This window comes from Aristolochia californica, unplaced genomic scaffold (assembly GCF_029961685.1).
Source record: "Aristolochia californica isolate CCGP_79_NKW_82.1479 unplaced genomic scaffold, dmAriCali1.0.hap1 SCAF_7, whole genome shotgun sequence".
Lineage (NCBI taxonomy): Eukaryota > Viridiplantae > Streptophyta > Magnoliopsida > Piperales > Aristolochiaceae > Aristolochia > Aristolochia californica.
The window spans coordinates 41,224,317-41,248,465 of record NW_027182268.1 but is presented as its reverse complement, the minus strand read 5'-3'; the positions used below and the strand labels follow the sequence as shown (position 1 = coordinate 41,248,465).

Below are 24,149 nucleotides of genomic sequence, written 5' to 3'. Positions count from 1 at the left end.
CTAATAACAATCAGATTTTCTGAGGCCGTCACAAAGCTTAAAAGTCAATAACTGTGTTTTCCTTGTTTAAAATGCTGGCAATAAATCAATGGTAATTAGTCTTTCTTGCTAATACTCTTTAGAGTCGCAATTCGTTGAAATACGAGTTTTTACTGTCTTAATCATGAGCTTACTAAAGAAAGCGTACTTTTCCGAGAAAGTAGTACTCCAATGATCCTTAATCATTAGAATGACAACTAGCCTTATCTCAAAGCAGTTCACAATGAAGCCCCTGAACAATTAAAATGACAGCAGCGCACATAATTACTGCCATTATTAAAGTGCAGATGGTTGACAATTTGTCCATTTTGGTAGGCAACAGAGCCATTAGAGGGTAGGGCGCAACAACCTCCTCGAATTCAACTTTATTGCGTCGCCTCAACGTGCGGCACACGCTCATTGACGACGGCCATATGCTGACTATTTAGCGGACAGACGCGGATACCAGGACCGCCTGTTCAATGAAAGCTGGAAGGCCTTCTCGATCCAGGCCAGATCCCAAAATTTATTAATGGCTGCCAACTGCCAACTCAGTTTCTCGGACCTTGGCTGTTTTGACTGTCGAGCCGATTCCCGCGCTGATCGAGTGTAATCCGTTCATAAGTACTTTGGATGAAGGGGTTATGAACCCATAATTGAGCCGATTAGAGAATTAATAGTGATTCGAACTTTATACCAAGATACATAAATCTAGAAGAAGTGTATAATTCCTTTCTTTTCTCAAAAGTTTGTTACAGGTTTAAGTTACAATTTTTAAAGTAAAAAAAGTCAAAATCTGCTTTAGGCCGAAGTGATTCGGACTTGAGGAGTCACATGAGTCACATGCCTGCTCGGACCGAAAGACTAAAAATCCTTGTTGGACCAGCCGGGTCGAGGATGTGAACCGTTTCCTGGGTTTCTTGACGATTAGGTTAGATATCTGGACAGTCGGCACTGACACGAAGTGAGTCAAAGGTCAGGGTTCGGCACTGAGTGAGCTTGTTTCTAGAACCATCGCTTCCAATATATTCGTTCCGGTGGTCCCCATGATCCCACAAATTGTATATCCTGCACTGTCCAAACCGTCGATGAAGAGCGTCTTTAGAGAATAAAGGTAGGTTCGAGCGGCACAGAGTACGGCAATAGGATCCCGATCGTTGGCCTCGGGCCGGGACCGCCTTTCTTCAACCCAGGCTTGTAATTTGTGTCTTTAGATGGATTTTTATATTTGTATCAGAGAAAAGCACAGAAACGCGGAAACTGTGTCCTGGCATTTTATTTGGTGCGGGGAAGGAGGACCCGTCTCTCCTGTACGCTGATCGTCGTTCAACGTTCGGCATGATTTTGATTTCTCTTCCTGATCATTTTTCTTAATTCTTCTCTACGCAACATGAGTCTTCAGTGAGATCCTTGCTTCTTTTTCTCTAGGTATCGATTTTGTCCTGGTGAGTCTCTGTGTTTTTTTTTTATTTTCCTTTCTCGTAGATCTGATTATTTCTCATTCTGCGGAAATGACATACAATTGACTTGATTCGTTCTTTTTGTAATTGGTCGTTAGAGCTTCGAGCTCTGTGTTAACCGTGTGTTTTCTACTTCTTTTATTTTCATTATTTGCAATTAAGACCATGGCGGATGAGGTTGATGGCTCGAAACAAGACCTAGCTGCGGGTGAAGTTTCCAAGGCACCTGTTGAGTTGCACAAAACGAGTGAAACCACTGTGAAGCGACGGCCAGGTATATTTTCCAGAATTTGGAATGGACTATTTAGAAAGACCGAGGACTTACACAAGAAACTGGAGCATATTACTAAGGAAGAAGCTTCAATTCATGCAAGAATGCAAAAAAGAGCTAGGCGCTGGCGGACGACCGCCAGAAATATCATTTCTCTCTCCGTGGTTCTTGAGGTGGGTTTTTAAAGCTTTAATCCTCTATGTATCTGTTTATATTATGTTTCTTCGAGGAACTTGATTAGTTAGGTGCATGATTTTGTTTAATTAGAAAAAGAAATGCTTTTTCTTCGAAACAAAGAAAATGAAATACATTGCGATGTCAAAAACAGAAATGTGATGCACTACAGCATTTTCTGGCCTATGATCTTTCATATTTTTTCGCCTGGATGTTCTTTTCTTCTATTGTTCGTAAAACTGGAATTTGGAAACCGAAGTGCCAAACCAACGGAAATTGAAACAATTAAAGAAGTTTAAACCATTAGCTCATCACACTTTACAGAGTTGGGAATTTGATATTATTGCAATCTTGGTCTTCCTAAGATCCGTATGCTCCTTAGAGGTAAATTTCATGTTTATTTTCTGAGCTATCTGAGATGATATGTATTTTCACCTTAAGCTATTGAAGTATTGCACTGAATTTTTCTGATTCCCGCCATAAGGCTGTTATGTTTGTATTGTTATTTCAGTGGGGAACTCTAAAGGATTAATGTTTTTACATGATAGCTTTTCAAGTGGGGAAAACTTAGGGCCCACCATGTACTGATAGATTTGCAGATGAAACTTTGTGTTTTGTGCTCATACAGCTTTTGCATTTTCTGCAGGCTGTTGCTGTGGCTTATGCAGTCTTAACTACCAGAACATTGGGCTTGAATTGGAAAATGAGAGCACTGCGAGTGTTGCCTATGTTTGTCTTGCCTGGGCTTTCTTTTGTCATTTACTCAATGCTCTCTGGCTTTTCCAGGATCCGTAAGTTCTATGTGGGACAACCATATTTTGAGTTGGAATTGTAATTGCCTCTGATCGGCTTCTATTGTTTAGATGAAAATCATTTCTTTGATGGTAAACTGTTATTGATTGTTGCTTTGGGGTGAAAACTGATTTAACAGATTAATAAAGTGAATAATGTAAGATTCAAGAAAAAAAGAGATTGGTGTACTTCTAGGTGCAACTAGAAATGGGAAGTTTATGATGGATAGTGATTTTTAAAAATTTCTGCTGTGTTTGGTTGGTCTTGATTTTATTGTCCTCTTCTTGTTCAGGTTTTCTATAGATTGGTTAGTTCAAAATGGACACCTCAATAACGTGGCTCTTGAGTAGTTTATTTTTCATTCTAGTGTATCATCTGTAAGTCCAATTTCTCCCAAATTGGAGCTCTTGGACCAACTTGAGTGCTCTAACTTAGACTTCTTCGTAGGAATGCAATGCCTTTGTGCATTCATTCATCTTTTTTGCCTAGGGAAGCTAGTGAGTGTCCTGACCCATGCCAATCTATTTTCAGTTAGTCAGTAGTTTGTATCAGGATAATTTGTTTACATATTTTAAGAGGGAGACAAAGTTGTCCAGCATAAGATGCTGACTATGGGCTCCAACATTTGCAAGAGGGTCTGCGACAAGTGGGCAGATCGGGGAATATTGAACTAGGGACAGAGGATATTTTTTGAGTCTTCAACAGTCGTCCAAGAATAGTGACTTCCTTATGTAACTAATTGAGAGTAATTTTAAGTTGCTGGAACTTTGTCAATGAAGCCCATCGTGCCCTTTTTCTTTCAATGTTTATTTCGGTTAAAAAAGTTGACGTGAAGCAGCATGTATACTAATCTGGAAGGTATTACCTTTTTTTGTCTTTTTCGTGTGTTATCTACCATATTGTATTAAAATTTTCGGATGTTGCATAAGTGAAATCCAATCACAAATGCTTGGAAGTGGGAAGCGGTATTTCTTAAACTGTGCAATTTATGTAATAATCTCTACATTCTGTTTGTGTTGATTCTAAGCATTGGAAGAATGAATCTTCAGTCCTGTTGTCCTATTTGCTCATGTGTAATTAGATATATGCAACATCTTCAGTTGTTTGGTTAAAAAATTCTTTATTGTCAGAACTGACTGAGGCTTGTTTGGTATTGTTTGTGCTGGGACCAAATTTAAGCCCTTTGTAGTCTGGTGTAGATATTATTTAATGGCAGTGATTTCTTTTTGGCTTTTCTCCATTACAACTGTTCATTTGTCTGTATTTGGTGACTAGTTGACTCAAATCCATGTAGGATCAATTGCTCAATCTGCCATAATGTGCCTATGTTCTGAATACCAGTATTGAATATGACATTTCTAATACCTGGTGTTTTTTTCTTTAAATGTTTCTGTTAGAAAAGTCTTGCTCCAATGTGACAATAATTCATTGTGTTTTCACCATTGTGGATGAAAGAACACCTCTCCCATGTAGATTCCTTTATTTACTTCAAGAAATGAAAAACCTCTATAAATTACTTTTTGTATCATGGCAGCTCACATTAAGCTTTGCCAATAGCATGTCTGATAAATTGGCTAAGGAGGGACTTTCTTGTCACACCCTCGTGGTGGGAAACTCCTCCTCAATTGCAATTTGAGGGTGATTTTCCCTCTATATAGATTATTTCAGTTAATAAAGCCAACTGACATTTTAAAAATAAAAAAACACTAATCATCAGTTGTGCACGTGTAGGTGAAAAGAAGGACATGATGACTCTTAAGAGGTTGCAAGCAGAGAGGCAAGAAAAGATTGATGAACTGAAAGAGCGGACAGGCTACTACAAAACCCAACAGATTATTCAGGTAAGAAAAATGATTGGGTGGCATTGTTTGTCATATTTAAGTCTAAAATGCTTTATTACAGCAAAATGGGCCACAACAGAAACCTTTTAAAGCAGTGCTAAGTTTCTGTTGGGTTTGATTCAGATATTAATTATTATCCAAGTAATTTGTAACAATTGAATCTTTTCTTTTGTTTTTTGTGATTTTGACTCCAATTTAGATGTACGACCTTGACCCTGCTGCAAAGGCAGCTGCAGCAAGTGTTCTGGCACATAAGTTGGGAGCAGACTCTGGACTCAAAGTATATGTGGGAGATGAAGGAAATACTGGCACACACTTGAGCAAAAGCAATGATGTTCAGCTTGGCCACTCCAGTGGACTTCGAAATAGAAAACAGGGGCATTCTCGAAGCAGCAGCGCTGGGAGTATTACAACACCACACTTTACTGAGGAAAGGGCCCAAACTGCTGGCTTCGAAGAGAATGAAGTTCATGGAAAGAATCAACCTGTTGTAGTTGGACATCATCAGCAGCCTACTAACATTAATGGGGGATGGCTTGCTCGTCTTGCAGCCATGTTGGTGGGTGAGGACCCAACTCAGTGTTTTGCGCTCGTATGTGGTAATTGCCATATGCATAATGGTGAGTCAAACATATCTATCTGTAAACCTCTTAAACATATATTGTCTGCTTTATAAAAAAAATATTCTAGAGATTTACATCTTAGATACATCCAAGGGTTGTGCAATTATTCCAGGAGGGGAAGTTACAGCCACATGGATTGGACATTTGTTTCAATGGCGATATTGAGGTGATGCCAACTGTTAAATGTTAATGATCTTTTTCAACAGAAGCAGCATTTGAACCATTGACGTTCAACAGTTTACTTGTTTAGCATTCGTCATATTTGATATGCTTTGGTGTATGGTTGAAAGAAGCGGTTCTCAAGTCCCTTGTTTACCCTCTTTTCTACAGGACATACCGGAAAAGAAGATTATCCTTAACTTACTATGATGTGCAGCAATTTATTTACTTCTTTGGTGTATGGTTGAAAGAAGCTTTTATTCAGTCCATTGTTTGCTCTCTTTCTACAGGACTTGCCAGAAAAGAAGATTTTGCTTACATAACTTACTACTGTCCGCACTGCAATGCACTTAACGGCACCCAACCTCAGGATGGTTCAGGTTCTGGTTTCAGCTCCTATAATGTCCGTGCAGTGCCCGCAGGTGATGGTGGTATAAGCACTCCATCTGGAAGTGAAGTGGGAGCCACGTTGAGCACGGGAACAGACGATAAAAGCAGGGGATCTGAGACACCTACAAGTCAAACTTGCGACTAGTTAAGTCATGTAAATCTAATTTAGTTGTATCTAGCGCCCCGATGGTTTTGTTTTCTTTCCGTCTTCAGAAGCATGTCTACTGGGCCCGGTTCTTTCTAAATGTTGTTTTGGCTAGGAAAAAATCGTGTTCTTCTCGTGTGGTTCTCTGCTTGTAAACTATGTAACTGTCTTTCGGTCCTATTGAGGAAAGAGGAAATGTTTGATCAAGCCAGAGACTACCACACGCAATCTTCTTTGATTTGAAGTTGCGATGAGGGTTTTGTCGCCTTAGTTCCCACTTCCTAGACGGAGACGACTCCTGCAAGCTATGTGGAAACAGTTTTGCACAGTACAATAGTTATCAATCGACCTGCACAGGCTGCCTTTATTACAGCGAGGTTTGGATTGTTATGGTTGATATTTTGTAACTAAATCATCTGACCGAAGCAGAGGTGTACCCTGAAACGAGGCTTAGATGGTTTGGCGTAAGTTCATTTTGTAGCAGCATTTGTTGAAGGATTTAATGGGACCATTTACGATGATGAGTGTAACGAGATTGATGGAATGAACATAGGAATGATGGATTCTGTATACTTGTTGAAGGACTTGGTTCTATTAGACTCATTTCTGAAGAGCAAAAACATTGTCGTTTTTACCTAAAAAGTTTCTCAGTATCATCAAGTATAGATGCGTTAACGTGATACGACTGTACAAACAACATTAAAATAGTAGGCCTAGATATAGGAATTCTTAGCATCATTGAAGGAGTTGGTATTATTGAGTGTCGACATCTGCATGCTAATTGCGCGGAGGCTGGAGAGGTTTTGAAATTTTCACACGGCTCGAGTACATGGTGGCGTACAGTTCAGTATTATCCTACTCAGACCGGATCATTGGGTTTAATTTTAAAAGTAGAGGTAGGTAAATATGTACAAATCTATTGGCCATGTGTCAGTAAATATGTACAGTATTTGAACCATATCAGCTTATCTCAAGTTCACAAAGCATCGCTTTTTAAAATCCAAAAGGGATGGGATGATATACAAGAAAACGACCTATAGCTTAGCCAAATACTAGGCAAGGAAGGTACATAATCAAAGGAATGTGAGCTTTTGAACCTTTCCATCAGCCCTCTCTTCTCTTTTTCCCTTTCCTCCTCTTAAGAGCCAGCCGTCGCTTTTCCGCTGGCAAATGAAAAACGGGGAGGAGCAAAGGATTTGTATTCTTCCCTTGGATGTAAGTCAAGGTATCCCTCACGTCGTCTTCTCTTTCTTTTTGGATATGCCGTTACATGAAACACACTAGTTTAACAGCCAATCTTACATAATAGAATTACGGTTAAGCGAAGGTGGCCCCTCCAAGTCAACAATCAACCTGTTGGTGGGGCATAAAAGAAGCACTGTTGTATATAAAGTCTTTAACATAAATTGAATAAAGACCCTTCGATTTTGAACAATCTGACCTAACTGAAAACACCTTTCATGATCACTTGATACAAAACATAAATCACAAATCGTTTCATTGCAGAGAAACTTGCGGCTAATAGGTCAAGATCATACACACCCTTCAGGCATGTTAATGCCTTTTATAACTAAAAATTACCACTATTTAATATTATCGGGATCCATAGACATAAAAAGTTAAAAAAGGGTTTTGAGGCGATTAGTCGACCTCCTCCATTTTGCTGCCTTCGGCATCATCTGCAGCATCTTCCAGTGCTGGCATGTCGGTATCTACATCACCTGCCGTATCCTCATCGATGTTCAATCCAAGCTTCAACATCCTCTGAATTCTGTTGCCGAAGGTGTTGGGGTCGTCCAAGCTGAATCCAGAAGTGAGAAGGGCCGTCTCGAAAAGCAACAGGACCAAGTCCTTCACCGACTTATCATTATTGTCAGCTTCAGCCCTCTTCCTCAATTCCTCCATAATCGCATTTTCTGGATTGATCTCCATTGTCTTCTTCGAAGACATGTAGCCAGCCATGCTAGAGTCCCTCAGAGCCTGAGCTTTCATAATCCTCTCCATATTAGCAGTCCAACCGTACTCTCCTGTAACCAAACAGCAAGGAGAGTCTACAACACGGTCTGAAACCACGACCTTCTCCACCTTGTCACCCAAGACATCCTTGATAACCTTGCACAGTCCCTCAAACTTCTCCTTGAGGGTTGCTTTCTTCTTCTTCTCATCCTCGCTTTCATCAAGTTTGAGGCCTTCCTTGGTTGCAGATACCAGTTTCTTTCCCTCAAACTCTTTCAGCTGGCCAACTGCATACTCATCAATAGCATCCACCATGTATAATACCTCATACCCCTTCTTTTTCAATTTCTCTAGGAAGGGAGAGTTCTCCACGGCCTTCTTGCTCTCGCCAGTGATATAGTAGATGTCGCTTTGGCCTTCCTTCATCCTGGTCACATAGTCCTTCAAGCTAGTCAACTCATCCCCACTTTTTGTGGAGTGGTATCTCAGCAGTTCAGCCAGCTTAGCCTTGTTCTGAGTGTCTTCATTGATACCCAACTTTAGGTTCTTTGAGAAAGACTCGTAGAACTTGTTGTAGTCCTCCTTGTTCTCAGCAATCTCAAAGAAAAGTTCAACACACTTCTTCACCAAGTTCTTCCTAATAACCTTGAGGATCTTGTTCTGCTGAAGCGTCTCACGAGAGATGTTGAGAGGAAGGTCCTCGGAATCAACAATTCCCTTCACAAAACTGAGGTACTCTGGGATTAACTCCTCACAATTATCCATGATAAAAACACGCCTGACATAGAGCTTGATGTTGTTCGGCTTCTTCCGAGTGTCAAAAAGGTCAAATGGGGCCCTCTTTGGAACAAAGAGAATAGCCTTGAACTCAAGCTGGCCTTCCACAGAGAAATGTTTCACTGCAAGATGCTCCTCCCAGTCATTAGTCAGACTCTTGTAAAAAGCTGCATACTCCTCCTTAGTGATCTCCTCAGGCTTCCTCATCCAGATTGGCTTCTGCTTGTTGACAAGAGACCACTCATAAGAGACTTCCTTGATCTTCTTCTTTTTCTTCTCTTCCTTCTCTTCATCAACATCCTCAACCTTGCCCTCTTCATCCTTCTTCTCATCCTCGTCTTCATCATCTGAAACCTCCTTCTCCGTGGTCTTCTCAGTCCACAGGGATATAGGATAGCTAATGAACTCAGAGTGCTTCTTGATCAAGTCCTTGAGACGACGCTCTTCAAGATACTCCAACTTTAACAAAAGTCAAACACTAGATTAAGATCTCTAGGAGAGATAAATTGTTGAGAAATTATGAAATATGAGTTGCTTGCAAACATCTTAACATAAAAAATGAAAAAACTTGAGAATTTACACCAAATAATGAAGACCTAGCCGCACAAATGTGTGCCTATAAACCTTTCCCTCAACAGCTGCCCTAGTTAAACTGTCGTTTTTTTTTTAACAAAAAAATAAGTCGAAACCCTTATGCTATCCACCCATATTGATTATCCTTATATCAACCTAAAAAATTAAGAGATGAAGGATTTCAGAAACTAGAAGAGCAGATAGTAATAACTTGGCTTCTGAACGAACTGCGCAACTTCACAATTAAGCAACCAAAAAGTTCTTTGCAGCCACTTGGGAATTCTGACACCTAATCATAAAGATTCTCGAATTCAATGAAAATTAAATAATGAATCAATCAATATATTGGTTCTCCCATCTCTAACTTTTGAAAGAGGAAACGAATTTCAGAGCTAACTGGAAGAGCTGATAGCAACTTTAATTTGGCTTTTTCACAAACTGGGCATTTTAGACTTAAGCAACCCAAAAGTTCTTCACAACCATTTGGGAATTTTGGCAACTAATGACTAGATTTCTTGAATTCAATGGAAACCAAACTATAAATCATTCAATATATTGTTTCTCCTAGTTCATACTAACACATAGAAACATGAAATCAAAAGCCACATTGTAAATAAAAACACTCAAAGTGACAGACAAAGAATACCTGGTCCTCCTTAAGGAAGAGGGTGATCTTAGTTCCCCTTCCAAGATTCTCCCCAGAGACATCCCGAGTAATAGTAAAGGAACCCCCAGCCTGTGACTCCCATACGTACTGCTCATCATCGTTGTGCTTGGACGTCACAATAACCTTCTCAGCTACAAGGTAAGAAGAGTAGAAACCCACACCGAACTGTCCAATCATACTAACATCAGCACCAGCGGCAAGGGCTTCCATAAACTCCTTAGTTCCGGATCGCGCAATAGTACCAAGGTTGTTCACCAAATCTGGAATTGCAACGTATCAATAAAACATGCCAAAAAACAAATTTAGCTGTTAGAAAAAAGAAGAACGTTGCGGTTATTGGAACTCAAACATCACAAGCGACACTAAATCCAAGCACTGTAGAAGAAAACCATTCACAAAAAGCGGAAGGAAAATAAACATCATTTTTTTTGGCGAAAACTGAAATATCGACCTGCTTTAGTCATGCCGATGCCACTGTCGATAATGGAGATGGAGTTATTGGTCTTGTCAGGGACAATGTGGATGAACAGTTCCGGCTGGGCATCGAGCTTACTCTTGTCCGTTAAGCTCTCGAACCTGATCTTGTCTAGAGCCTGCATACAAAATTGAAACATAAATCAGCATCCCGCTTCTCTCGTTTCTAAACCCACGGCATACACTATCACCAATCAGAAAACCAAATACATAGCAGAAAAAAAAAGCGAAAAAACTTTATAAATCGAGAAATTCACAAGAGGATTAATTCTCCTTACGTCTGATGCATTGCTGATGAGTTCTCGAAGAAAGATCTCCTTGTTGCTGTAAAAAGTGTTGATGATCAGACTAAGCAATTGGTTGATCTCCGCCTGGAATGCAAACGTCTCCGTTTCCGCCATCGGAGAAATCTCACAAAAATCTACGAAACAGGCAGCAAAAACAGAGAGCTTGAAACGTATTCCTTCTACGGCAGGCTATGGAAGACAAAGACGACCGCGAGTAGAAGATTATAAGACCCTAGTTTCGGGTTCTAGAATGTTCTTCGTGATAGAAATAAAACCCGTATATGAAAATAGTACATTATAACTATTAGCCTGCCCTGCTGGGTCCCAGACCACTGGCCGCACCGTTACAAGTAAGGTGGAGAAACGAAGCTTCTGAATTCTGATTTCTGAGTTCTGAGTTCTGAGTTCTGAGTTGTCTTCTAACCCATTAGTGCCTCAAAACAATTTACTTACCACCATGTAATTAGGCTTCCAAAACAGTGATTAGGCTGTGTTTGGTCTCCATATCTGCATATTAAAAGACTAACGGAAGAGTTTTTCTCTTGAAAAGAAGGTTTAGGTTAATTATTATTATTTTTAAATACTTTATTAAATATAATAAATTTTATAAAATACCCTTAATAGTGAGTTTCTATAAAAAATAAATATATTGAATTATATAACCGATTTAAAAGTTAGTTTATGAGCTCATCAACACGTAGAATTAGCTCGCTAACGTGTTAGGTACATGTTTGGAAGCCGTAGAAAATAAAAGGAAAGGAAAGAAAAGAAATTTAGGATTTTCTCTAAAAAAAACATGAAATTTAGGGTCTGTTTGGAACTAAAAAAAAAAGGAAATAAAAATTATTTTATGCTGTTTGGCAATAGAGAATCATTGAGAGAAAATCACGTTCTCTCACAAAATGATGGATTTTGAGGAGAAAAGAAAATAAATAGAAACCTGAAAAAAAATTATAATCGTCAAAATTTTAAAATTTATTAATTTTTTCATTTTTATTTTCTACTTGTAACGAAACAAGAGAAACTACTTTTCTCTTCCATTTTCTCTCTCATTTTCTATGAAATCCCAAACGAGAAAAAATAAACCTTATGATTTTCTTTTCTCTTGTCTTTCTCTCTCTTCTCTTTCTTTTATTTCCTTTCCTTTACACTTTACGTGTTCCAAACAAACCCTAAGAGAGAGAAAAAAAGAAAAAAATTAATCATAAATTTTTAATTATTATTATTACTACTTTTTTCTTTTCCCATTTTCATGTGCGTCTAAACAAGAAAAATTATATTTTTTTTTCATTTGCTCTCTCATTTTCCATAGACATCCAAACAAGATAAGAGAAACCTTTTTTCTTTTCTTTTCTTTTCTTTTCTTTTATCTCTATTTTGTGTGTTCCAAACACAATCTAAGTGGCCATTGCTCACTTGGGTTAATCATTTTGAGATAGGATCATAGTCGATTTTAATAGGGTATCAGAGCAAGATATCTGTGTATTTGAACCCAACTTATACCTCGTTTAATTTGTACTCTATATGTGTTGCTCATATCTTAGTCTTGTTATCATTTTCATAATGTTAACAAAAATAACATGATTATTATTTGAGAAACGACCTTAGCTCGAGATGTTCATGCAATAGATAGTCTTGGCTTTGCGACTGCTTTGATGGTTGATCTCCGGATACGTCCAATGCAGCAAAAACTCGTCAAAGTGAAGCCCAAGAATTTATAGTAATCACAGTATTTAGATTAAAAATGATAATAAAATCCAAATAAAATGGAAAAAGTGATAGTAATAGGTGATTATTATTTATTTATATTAACCGTATTTTGATCACAATCCTTCTCGCGCAATCTTCCTAACGCTGACTCTACCTGCTCAAATCCCTAAATTCCGATCAACCCTTCTACTCTGGTCAAGGGATTTTACTCGTTCGGTAACAGGAACTAAGCATTGTCAAAGGTCGAAAGTTTCTGCAGTGAGTATTATTTCGTCATTTCCGGCTGGTGATCCTCGACACTTCTCGTTTGCATCGCAGTGGTTCATCGTTAGTCTTCTTCCACAAAAAGCAAGCGACGTCAATTACGTAATTTGGAGCGCAGGTGTGCTTCACTATATATAGAGTACAGACATTCTGTGCTAGACCCTCTTATAGTCCAATCTATCGGGAGTCTGTTGAAGATGTAAAAGAAAAGGGGGGGATACTCAAAACTTCTCAATCTTCCATTGATCGTGATACGTGGTATCGATTTTTGACGTTTCGGAGGCAGAAGAGGATATTGCCCCGTCGAAGGGATGCCGGAGTTGCATATATCTCCGTCGGATTCGGCGGGGACCCCCGGCAAGGAGCAGCGAGCGGCCGGCTTCGGAATCCTCCTTCAGATATCGATGCTTGTGCTCGCTTTCATGGTTGGCCATGTTTTCCGGCGCAAGAAGTTCTATTATCTTCCTGAAGCAAGTGTTTCTTTATTAATAGGTGCTGTTTTCTAAATTGTACTAGCTCCCTCTTTCCTATTTGTATCTTTTTATTTTCGTTTGCTGTTCAAGTGTCGAGGCATGTTAATTGACTCTGGAATTAGGGTTTTGGGCACAGAGCAATTTAACGTGGGCTATACAAATGCCGAACGTTGGCCTAGTGATCGGTTGAAAGTTGATAAAGAGTTGTTATGAGTGCTTCTCTTCTTTATTTTGGAATATCTCTGGGTTTTCCTTTGAACTCTTTCAAGGGCCTTCTTCTGCTTATATTGGACTTATTTGTAAACACCTCTGTCCCACTGCCACCTACTCTCTGTTTTACGCAAGTGTTCAAAGATCAACAAGTATCAATTACGTGTTTTTTTTTTTTTTTGGTTTACTGCATTTCGGCAATAGTCCATGCGTATTTGATTTTCCATTAAGTTCTTACTTGGAAGCCAGCATGTTTACTCTTCTTCAGTCGTCGAATATCTAATTTCATCTGTTCTTAAAATAAAAATCCGAACATGTTTGTTGTTTTTCTTGCCTGCTACCAAATGACTATTGGAATCTCAGATGTCATTTTTTGTTCTGAATCAAAAGGCAAAGGAAAACCAACCATACAGGCACTTCAGATGTTGTTCTGACACGAACAAGTTGTTGTTTTTCCTATTAGCAGGTCTAGTTGTTGGTGGGTTTGCAAATCTGTCAGATTCAGAGACAAGCACAAGGTTAAGATGCATTTACTATGTCATCATCTAACAATATTTTATCTGTTTCAGTGATAACATTTTGTTGCTTGTTTCACAGGACATGGTACAATTTCCATGAGGAGTTCTTTTTCCTGTTCCTTCTGCCTCCAATCATATTATATCCAGTTTTTTGCTACCATTTTATTATTTTTTTACTAAGTTTATTATCTTTATTTAGTTTATTCTTAGAAGTAATATATGCCGTCTTTTATACTTTACATAGAGCAAGACATTGTTTTCCTTGACTGCCGTATACCCAGTCAGGTTTCAGCTTAGCACCAGTAAGTTTTTGTTACCTCCCCTAATGAATTGTTAGATAAAGTTGTTTTTTTTTTTTTTTTTTTGTGTTCATACTTTTGACTCTTTTGTATTTTTGCTTGGATTGGCAGAAACCTTTCTTTTCAAATTTTGGTGCCATTGTCACATTTGCAATCCTGGGGACCTTTATTGCATCTGTTGTTACTGGGATCCTAGTGTAAGTATGTCTCATTCACCATTACCCATATTTTTTTTTAGTCTCCACCTTGTCTTTGATGACTTTTTTCCTGCGAGCTTCTTTCAGATACCTTGGTGGGTTAATATATCTCATGTACCGACTGCCATTTCTTGAGTGCTTGATGTTTGGAGCACTCATATCTGCAACTGACCCAGTCACAGTGTTATCCATTTTTCAGGTATCAAGGCTTTGTCTTTTAATACATTTTTCTTAGAGTGAAATCACCCTAAATTGCATGTTGTGCAAGATTTTTATGGTTGTTGGTGCTCTTCTTTGCTACCAATCTTCATCTTTAACAGCTCAAGCTTGTCATCAGGAGCTGTTTGTTTGACATCTTCTAAATTTTTGACGTATTGGTTCTTGTTACGTCAGTGCTACGGTTCAATTACTTTGTACATCTTTGTGTTGTGCAGGAGCTTGGCACAGATGTGAACCTTTACGCACTGGTGTTTGGGGAATCTGTTCTTAATGATGCAGTATGTGTTGATTTTCTTGTCTTGGAACTGCTGTAACATATCTAGTACTAGGCATCTTCAATTGTGATATCTTAGTGTCCTAATGTTGTTTTGATTTGTCTGCTTCCTTATCCTCTGATGGCAATGGTGAAGATGGCAATTTCTTTATACAGGTCTGCTTGGTGCCTTGTATTTGATGATTTAACTCTTTCTTGTTTTGATGTTGATGCTTACCCAAATAATGACATAATCTCCAGGACTATGTCAATAGTAAACAGCCATGCATCATCTGATCAAAACTTCCTCTTACTCATCCTGAGGTTTCTTGAGACATTCATTGGTTCAATGACTTCAGGTTAGATTTCCTTCATATTGTTTGATACAAAGTTCGATTGTAAATATGACTACATGGAGGATATTGAGGCTGAGATAATGTAGTGATTTTAAGAGGGCTAATCGGTTTTAGTTTCCTCCTATGTATAAACCTAATGTAATCATGGAAATATCACTGAATGCTTTGCCCAAAAAAACTAGTTAAAATTGGTTTGATTTGATGTATTTCTCAGGTATTGCATTATCTGGACATATTTATTGGGTTCTGATATTGTTTTAGCCGTTCAATGTGCTCAATTTGGTGCTTATAGATTTATTAATTTATTAAAGCATTTACTCATCTATATATTCATTTATTTCATATGGCTACTGATACATTTATCTTGACAGGGGTTGGTGTTGGATTTACATCTGCTTTGGTATCCTTTACATGCTTGCTTTAGCATAACTGTATTCATTCTCTCATTTTTGGTATGTTGGTGATTGACTTTGTAAAATAATGAAGAAAAGAGGTATGAGAGAGAGGCGAAGAAAGATGGAAGGAGAAAGAAGTTTTCTGAAGAGAGTGGGAGCTGCTCTTTTATTCACTTAAGTGGACAGAGAGAAAATAACTTCTCTACCCCTCACACATGTATCTCCTTATATTTTCATAACTATATGTCAAAACACTATGAAAACTTGGACCATAGACTAATATAAACATACTGAATCTAATGATACTCTCACTGAAATATACCAGACTCTATATGAAATATACATATAGATTGAATAGGAAAAAGAAACGAACTAATTTTAGACTGATGTCAACTTCTAAACTAACGTTAGTATCACTTGGATTTCTAAAATAGAAACTCCTAGATTGACTTAAACACTAACTCCCTTCTAATTTAAGCATCGATTTACCCTTTACCCTCAGACACACTTTTTACTGACTTACCCTTACATTATTTGGAAAGTAACAACGTTTTCCACCCTCCTTGTTGTATTCTGTTCTCTTTGTTTTATAACAATTGTAGTTAAACATAGAAAAAGAGACACATGAACCCTAAAAGAAAGAATAAATGATATTGAATAGATGAAAAGAAGTAAATGAATACTCGCATAATTTCTATTTTTTAAATTGATTATAATACATAAAGAAATTTCCTTCCCATAAAAATTCTTATGTTCATGCTTTTCGGTTACCATTTCAAGCCACTTGATGGTTTTAGTGACTGGAGAAACTCCTTAACCTCTGGGTAGCTTTTCAAGTATTCCAACTTGAATGACGACAAGTAAGTTTCTCTCTCTCTCTCTCTTTCTCTCTCTCTCTTACTTACATACCAGATTTTGATGAGTGCAATAAAAAGGAATATGACAGTCAATATAAACCAATGCAGTGTGTTTGGGTTTTTCTTTCTATACTAATACAGCAAACCATGCTTCTCATTAGCAGTGTCAGTGTTTGTTTTATCTTATAGACTGCAGCTGTCAGCCAAAAGAGTATACTAATGGATTTTTCATTGGTTGTCTTTTAGTTATCAAAATCTGGTGTGCTGTCTGTTTGTTCTCTTCCCCTATTTCTCGTATGAGATCTATTCAACTTCTATTTAGCTTTTCATTTAGACCTATGTTATGTTTCTGTTTGATATCACTAATTTTCTTTTATGTCACCCTGTTTTCTGTATTAGGTATATGCTAGCAGAAGGCTTTGGCCTTTCTGGTATTGTTTCCATATTGTTTACTGGAATTGTAAGTATCTTTGGTGCCCATAGTCAATGGCTCTCTCTGTCAGGACAACATTGAAGGCATTTCTGTGGTCATCTTTTCCAGGCAATGAAACATTATACCTACCCGAACTTGTCTGAGAATTCTCAACGATTTGCAACTGCCTTTTTTCATTTGCTATCATCATTAGCTGAAACATTTGTGTAAGAAAATAAGCTTGAATTTTGTATTTGACTACAGGATTTGTTTGAATTCTGCTACATCATTTTCCTAATAAACTTTTTTTGACTTGCAGGTTTATATACATGGGCTTTGATATTGCTATGGAACAGCACAGCTGGTCACATGTTGGATTCATATTCTTCTCAATTGTATCCTTATTCCTGTGGTATTCTAGGATTTGTTATGCCTCTCCTGTATGTAGGGCTTGTTGAATTGGTGAGTGTGGGAGTGTTAGGACACAGAGTGGGTGTGTGCCTGTATGAATGCTGTCATGACAATATTAGTTTTCCTTGACTCTGAACCTATATGAATGTTTCAGTTGTTCATTGGAGTTGCAAGGTACGTATCATTAATTCTGTTCTTTTTAATATCTAGAAGAGGAAAAGAAAGAGAAAGAAAAGGAATGAACTCGACTCTCTCTTATTGCATACTTTGCTTATTCTTCCTTTTAGTTTCGTTTTATCTTTTGCTGGCTTTCTTACTGACATTGGAGTTTATGCGGACACCTTTATTTATGCTTGTTGTTCTCCTTCACATTTTGTATGTTTTCCATTTAACTTAAGATCTCTTATCAATAAATTGTTAAGCTGCATGCTTATCAACTCCAGAAAAATTTGGTGGTTTCCTGAGTTTGCAGGGCTGTCTTGACAGCTCTTTTGGCTTCTTAATATTTTTAACCTGCTTCTCCGTATTTCTTTCTTACAACTCAGTATCAGAGTATTTAATTTGAAATGTTGCTGTTATTCTTGGATAGTAGCTTTTCTTTACTCAGGATTTATTTATTAAGTAAATTTGCTTCTTTCTAATCATTTTTATAAGTCTATTCTACCACTTTCTTTTTTGTTTTTGAAAGTAATTACCATGCTTTTCTTTGTATGTGTGACTCTTCCTGCCGTCCACTGTTTTCCTTAAATGATATCGTTCATTCTCAGAAATAGTTGATTTTGATATTAATCAGTTGCATGGAAAGATGGTTTTACCAATTTAATACAATTTGGTTGAGTTTGGCTTCATCAACCCATGTTTTGACTTGGTATCTCTAAATTAAAGGGCGGTGCATGTATTTTCCTGTGCATACTTGGTCAACCTCGTTCGGCCTAGAGAACGCCAAATACCCATGAAGCACCAGAAAGCACTTTGGTATAGTGGTGAGTAGATAATATTGTTTTGATATGTGATAACTACATTAGGACTCAGCTATTTTCTGAGTGCCTACTTCCATGCAATGGCAGGGCTTAGGGGTGCTATGGCTTTTGCTCTTGCCTTGCAGTCTGTTCATGATCTTCCTGAAGGACATGGGAAAACAATGCTGACGGCTACCACTGCAATTGTTGTTGTCACTGTATGTGTATCTTCATCAAATTTTGTTTCACTTCATCAACTTGATTTGTTCAATAAGTAATATTCAACGTTCTTTGATCATTCCAGTGTCTGATAACAGAGGAGGTAAATGTGCCAAACAGTCATCTGGTATTTTGAGCTAAATGTCTCTGCCACATGACTGAAGACTTTAAGATGTTACTGTAATTATGCATTAGCAGAGTTAAAATACTGGGTTTTTAAAGGTCGTACTTGAAACTGAGATTGTTAAAAAGCTAAACCATAGGGAGGAAAAAGGAAATAAACATGAACTACCTGTAAACAAAAATCCGAGTTTTTACTAGGTGTACAGGGAATATAGTAGCACATTTTGGAGTATTGGTGCTCTTTGCTTTATGTGATGGATGTTGCCTAACTGCTCAAACCACTGACACTGCAGGTCCTACTCATTGGTGGTACAACAGGTACCATGTTGGAAGCCCTTGAAGTTATAGGTGATGATGATCCTAATGGTGCAGTTCATGAAGTAAGTTCCCATGAGAAATTTCCTTCGAGTAGTTGCATGTTCCATAGGATTTCTAACCATGTTGGATTCACCATTCTTACTGAATCCTCCGGAGAGTGAACCTCCTGTTGTTTTCTATGTTATGGCAAAACTAGAATTTAATCTGGTGCAAGAAAAGCATGAATATCTATGGAGTTAACCATTTAATCTGCACTATATTTACTTTTTCTTGTATATTTTTTCAGAGCTTCGAGGATAACAATGGCTACACTGCTCCTCCTTACGATGACGGCAGTTCTGGGAACAAGCTAAAGATGAGACTGAAGGAGTTCAAAAAGTACCTCTATTGTCCAACTTGGTTTTGGTAGTTCTCCACATTGAGCATTTCTTACTCAAATTATTTTGGTATATGCTGCAGTACCGCATCTTTCACCACGATCGACAAGAATTACCTCAAACCATTCTTCACAACTCAAAGTGGGGTTGAAGAGGACTCAGGTAACACAACGGGTGCAGTCTGTGCATATACAGGGTTTTTACTTTCATTTTTTATTCGCGTCTACAAAGTTTCATGGGCTTGCTCTGGAAACAGATGATGTACCATCAAGCTCAAGACGATCTGGATTTTTTCGTAGTCGTGGTGGATTGCTTGATGAGCAGATTGATTGAAGCTAACATCCAAAGTGTGACAAAGTTTTGCATACAAATCTAGTCGATTGGAGAGGGGTCTCCAAACAACGACAAGATGAAGAGAGCTGGAGACAAATCTATACAACACTTCGATTCTTGTTACTGATGATATAACTTATACAAACAGAATTATAATGTATAATTGGCATTTGCACATCAGATTCTGTATAGAGCCGCTTGAAAATATCATATATTTTTCCACTTTGAAGTCGTAGAAAATTATAGATGCTACCTTTGTGCCTCGACTCCTGAAACAAGTCTTAGCTTGTGTGTGTCAGCGAAAACTGTATGAAATGCTCGAATAGCTAGAACTAATTGTGGTTGCCAGATGATTGAGATAACCATTGGACAATTGAGATAGCCGGTTAAGATAAAGTTGAGATAACCATCGATATGATTGAAGGATAAATGGTTATTCGTAATGCATGAGATGAGATGAGAATTGATGGATAAAAGAGAAGTTGGGTCACAGTCAGGCCTGTAATTCATTTCTTAATGATTACTCTCTCTACCGAGGCTATATGTATCAAATATACCAGTCATATGTATCCGGTTGGTGATCGACGAGGGGCGACCCCGATGCACTCCCGCATTGAATCGGATGTTCTCGCGTACATGCGCACGTGATTCCTTTGGCGTACGTGCAGCTGCTGTTCGTGACCGTTAGAAGTAGACGTAAAACTCTCTTTAAACGTCCCTGTTAATTGAATAACAAAATCACAGGAAAATTTGCCGTCGCCGCTGCTCTCCAACGGCTACTTTCTGCCTCACTCAGACGGAGAGAAGAGAAACCGTTCGGCTCGGAGGTGACTCAGAACTGATAATCCTTCTTGTTTGATTTCTCCGTTCCTATCCCTCTCGGATTTTTGTTCACCCTTCCTTGCAGTCGCCATTTGAGCACCATGGAAGTCTCTCAAGAAACGACAAAATCCGCCGAGAGCAACGAGAGTTTGCCGCCTTTGGAACCGGCAGGAAAGAAACCGGCGACTGTTCGACGGCCGAGGGTCAAGCAAGTGAGTTCTCGCTTCATGTCTCCTGTGGTGTCTTCGTCTCCCTATTGGGGAGACCACCATCTCTCGTCGGCCAAGCCCTCTACGGAAACTCATAGGTCGCTGTCCGCACAGAGGCGGATTCTTGTGGCGGCGGAAGACCACCCCTTGTCTTTCGCCGATCAGAACAGGCCGGAGACGGTTCGGAGTTCGGAGACACCGTTTCCAGCGGGACTTCATGGCAAATGCGCTTTGGCTGGACAGAGGAAACGTGCGGTTAAGCTTTTCAAGGAGAACGGAGAGAAGGATTTGGAGTCGTCCAGGCCACCGGAAAATACTCATTTAGGGAAAACCATGAATTCCAAACTCCCGGCTAGACTTCGTTCAAGAACTGACACACCTTTGGCCACTCCCAGATCGAACTTTGTGAACCAAAATCACTCCAGGACAATTTCTTCTGCGGTAAATTCTGCGGCTGCGAAGCTATTGCAGTCCAGTCTCTCGAACGTTAGAAAAGATGGAGTTCAAGATTCTGGGTCTTCTTTGCGGAGGAACCTTCCAGAGCAATCTGACGATGAGAATGGCACAGAGGAGTCATCCTCCGCTGATAATTTCACCGTGAGTGATTTCTCTGAATCTGAAACATGCTCGATCAGCAGCCAGCCTGGCATTTGCGACAGTCCTCCGCTTCCCGCCCAGACCACTAAAATTCGGACAATCCCTGAAGTTCGGTCTTCCATGCCGGAGAGGGATCTGTTGCCGACGGTATCAGCGAGGTTCTTAGCATCAGAGGGAAATGTCGCCGGCGATTTGTGCCGAGTCTCTTCTTCCCCTTGTTATCGTTCTCTCAATTCTGCCCTCTCTACTTGCCAACAATCCTTCAACTCCATCAAATTCGTTTCTGGATCATCTGGTCTGTCAAGAACTAATTTGGGCTCATCAATTTGTCTTCCACCGCCCCACCCATCTCAAGTGAAGTCAGCGGCAGATGCAAAGAAGGGAAGAGCTGGTCGCAGCAATCAGGAAGATGTTTATCTGCTGAAGCTTCTGCACAATCGGTACTTGCAGTGGAGATTCGCCAATGCAAAGGCGGAGGCTACCATGAATAACCAGAGAATCGCCGCAGAGGTTAGTCACCAACTCGCAAACCAGTCCATACCCTTCTAGCAGGAGCTTGAACAACTTCCATTTGTACGCTTTTTCCTACAAATGGCCTGCTGACTTTTTTTTGCTGCTCACAATTGTTTGCTTTCTGAAATCTTTCCAGAAAATGCTTCATAGTGTTGTCGCCAAAATATCAGAAATGCAGGATTCCGTTAGCCAGAAACAGGTAGAACTTAGGCGGTTGAAGCAGATACAGAGCTTATCAACAATTCTGGAAGCGCAAGTAAGGATCACTCAAAGGACTTTGCATCTGATTTATGTTAATCTTAACGATTTATAGAGTTCTTAATCTTCACTGCATCTGCTTCGTGTTAACAAGCAATATTTCTTGTACTTTTCCCCCTACTCTTTGTATACACCATGCGAGATGAACCTTTCTAGTTTCTGGCATTTAGAGACTGTTCTGATATTTCGTTAATGCAACTTGTAGATGCCATACTTGGAAGAATGGGTGAGTTTGGAGAAGGACTACACGAGTTCCCTTACAGGCACCGTCAAGGGCTTGCAGGATGCATCAATTCGGCTCCCCACCATTGGAAATGTGAAAGTAAGCTGCTGCTTTATCCCCCCTTTCATGTCTGCTAAACCTGCAATCAGACTAACATGGCAATGTATTCACTTTGCCGAAGGTTGATATTAGAGATTTAGGCGAAGCTCTAAGCTCTGCTACTAGTACATTGGAAGCAATTCACCCAGGAGTTGAAAATTTTCAACCGAAGGTGGGTTAAGTAAAAGATTGCTTTTCCAGTCTCCATTTTCCACAGTGACCATGTGCATCTAAATTGGAGTTTCATGCTAATTAAAAGTCTTTGGTGAACACAGGCAGATAGAGTGTGTAGAACAATGTCAGAGCTCGCTGGTGTGGTCAGCAGAGAAAGAGCTCTGATTGAAGAATGCAGTCATTTGCTGTCGAAGACACATCTGCTGCAGGTAGGATAGACTAAGGCATCCAAAATATATTTTAGTATATTTCTGCTTTGCAATCATCTTCTTGATAGTTCCCTTCGAGAACCTGGAGATATGAACGAGATTTTCTTTAGTGGAATTGAGTAAATTTAGGATACTAATTACTATTTCTAAATAATGCTTCACAGGTGGAAGAGAGCAGTGTAAGAGTTCAATTGATTCATCTCAAAGAACAGGCTGCATGAATCTAAGCAGCTAGCCATCTCAGTGCGCGGAAACAATCTATTCTTCTTCATGTGACGACGGTACACATATTCTTTGTCCCATGGTTGAGTGTCTATGCTTCATCGACCAAAATATTTCCTGTCATGGGCCGAATAAAATAAATCTTTCTCCAACTTTTTGCTGTTACGAAGCTAAAGAAGTGAATGCAGAGTCTTCTAAAGGATGCAAGGGCAAAAAAAAAAAAAAAAAAAAAAAAAAAAGAATGATCTTTTGTGCTTCCTGCGTTATCTGTAACCCAAACAACATAGCTCGAAGAGGGGGAAGAAACGATCCAAATGTTATCTGGCGAGTGAAATTCAACATTGATTCCGGAAGCAGCTTCAGAATTTTCTTTATATGCCAATTTTTTTCCATTTCTGTCAGTGGCATATTATCCAAGAAATGAATCTTCCTATTGTTTACAGACAGTGTGCCCAGAAACATAAGCAAAATATGTCTTCTGCCAAACTACCTCTAATAGTGGATCCTGTGTAACACCCTTTTAAGTATTCGTCCAAATCCTTCATGGGCATCACCATTGAAATGATCTTGACGGAATTCAACAGCCATAAATGTGAGTGAGAGAAGAAGCTGGAACTCACCAAATAATTCTAGCCACACTGCCTTTAAAAAGCCCTCTGGTGCCTTCAACCATCCAGATCCTTCGAATTGCATCTGACCATCCCGTGGACCTGACACATGAGCATGTCAACCTTCCTCTTGTAATCGCAAAAATTATGTCTCAAAAAGGGTACTGTTATAGTAGTAATATTAATAATAGAAATAATAATTATAATTATCCTTGTCATCACCATCGTCAACATCATCACCATCATTATTATCATTATTACTATTAATTACCTGAATCATGTTATTATTTTTTCTTTTGATGGTGGGATCTCCAAAAAATTTGGAATTTCAAATTCTATGTGATGATTAAAGTGTAAGAGAATGTTACCTAGTTGTCGATCCCTGCAGTGCAGTTTCGTCTTTATGACATCCAAAGGAGTTAGTGAGATATGCACTGAACCATATGGTGTCCGCTAAAACTTTATGCTTAATCTTTAATGTAGATTATTATGTAAGTAGTTCTGTTGAAGGCTTGGTTTTAGGAGAATTTGCTGGTGTTAAGTGTTCTGCAGTTACAAATGGCTTGAACTGCCATCTACTTGCTAAAGCTTTACATCCTTTTTGTTTTTTTCCTTGATATATCACACAAAGGGGGGGGGGGGTTAGTCCACAATGAAGTGAAAATGAAATGAAAAATTGAATTGAAGTGAGATGAATTGCTTCCG

At 38.9% G+C, this 24,149-nt stretch overlaps 4 protein-coding genes across 6 annotated transcripts; 3 read left to right on the top strand and 1 right to left on the bottom strand.

Moving 5' to 3' along the window:
* Nucleotides 1-1,207: 1,207 nt before the first annotated feature.
* Nucleotides 1,208-6,270, top strand: LOC137936376 (uncharacterized protein At2g24330-like). 2 transcript variants are annotated; one of them, XM_068780988.1, is made up of 6 exons: nucleotides 1,208-1,446; nucleotides 1,641-1,922; nucleotides 2,570-2,714; nucleotides 4,447-4,556; nucleotides 4,756-5,176; nucleotides 5,629-6,270. In XM_068780988.1, the coding sequence occupies exons 2-6, from the start codon at nucleotides 1,644-1,646 to the stop codon at nucleotides 5,871-5,873; spliced, it is 1,200 nt and encodes a 399-aa protein (XP_068637089.1). In that variant the 5' UTR covers nucleotides 1,208-1,446; nucleotides 1,641-1,643; the 3' UTR covers nucleotides 5,874-6,270. The 2 variants fall into 2 exon arrangements, with proteins under 2 accessions (XP_068637089.1, XP_068637088.1); XM_068780987.1 differs by having other exon boundaries at nucleotides 1,209-1,463.
* Nucleotides 6,271-7,315: 1,045 nt separating this feature from the next.
* Nucleotides 7,316-10,822, bottom strand: LOC137935920 (heat shock cognate protein 80-like). Its single transcript, XM_068780336.1, has 4 exons — nucleotides 10,599-10,822; nucleotides 10,298-10,439; nucleotides 9,826-10,106; nucleotides 7,316-9,065 (listed from the first exon to the last, which is right to left on the bottom strand). Exons 1-4 carry the CDS (start codon nucleotides 10,719-10,721, stop codon nucleotides 7,515-7,517), a joined length of 2,097 nt encoding a protein of 698 aa, XP_068636437.1. The 5' UTR covers nucleotides 10,722-10,822; the 3' UTR covers nucleotides 7,316-7,514.
* A 1,654-nt stretch (nucleotides 10,823-12,476) lies between these two features.
* On the top strand, nucleotides 12,477-19,739 carry LOC137936129 (sodium/hydrogen exchanger 5-like). The gene is made up of 22 exons (XM_068780682.1): nucleotides 12,477-13,073; nucleotides 13,731-13,782; nucleotides 13,862-13,921; nucleotides 14,060-14,084; nucleotides 14,193-14,278; nucleotides 14,366-14,477; nucleotides 14,713-14,775; nucleotides 14,908-14,927; nucleotides 15,012-15,109; nucleotides 15,478-15,506; nucleotides 16,330-16,361; nucleotides 16,605-16,652; nucleotides 16,758-16,818; nucleotides 16,900-16,997; nucleotides 17,090-17,165; nucleotides 17,336-17,355; nucleotides 18,067-18,164; nucleotides 18,249-18,358; nucleotides 18,776-18,862; nucleotides 19,087-19,178; nucleotides 19,260-19,339; nucleotides 19,434-19,739. Exons 1-22 carry the CDS (start codon nucleotides 12,893-12,895, stop codon nucleotides 19,508-19,510), a joined length of 1,605 nt encoding a protein of 534 aa, XP_068636783.1. The 5' UTR covers nucleotides 12,477-12,892; the 3' UTR covers nucleotides 19,511-19,739.
* Nucleotides 19,740-20,321: 582 nt separating this feature from the next.
* LOC137936948 (protein ENDOSPERM DEFECTIVE 1-like) lies at nucleotides 20,322-23,545 on the top strand. 2 transcript variants are annotated; one of them, XM_068781926.1, is made up of 6 exons: nucleotides 20,322-21,648; nucleotides 21,788-21,907; nucleotides 22,115-22,231; nucleotides 22,314-22,403; nucleotides 22,507-22,614; nucleotides 22,779-23,545. In XM_068781926.1, the coding sequence occupies exons 1-6, from the start codon at nucleotides 20,434-20,436 to the stop codon at nucleotides 22,833-22,835; spliced, it is 1,707 nt and encodes a 568-aa protein (XP_068638027.1). In that variant the 5' UTR covers nucleotides 20,322-20,433; the 3' UTR covers nucleotides 22,836-23,545. The 2 variants fall into 2 exon arrangements, with proteins under 2 accessions (XP_068638027.1, XP_068638028.1); XM_068781927.1 differs by lacking the exon at nucleotides 22,314-22,403.
* The last annotated feature ends 604 nt before the right edge of the window (nucleotides 23,546-24,149 follow it).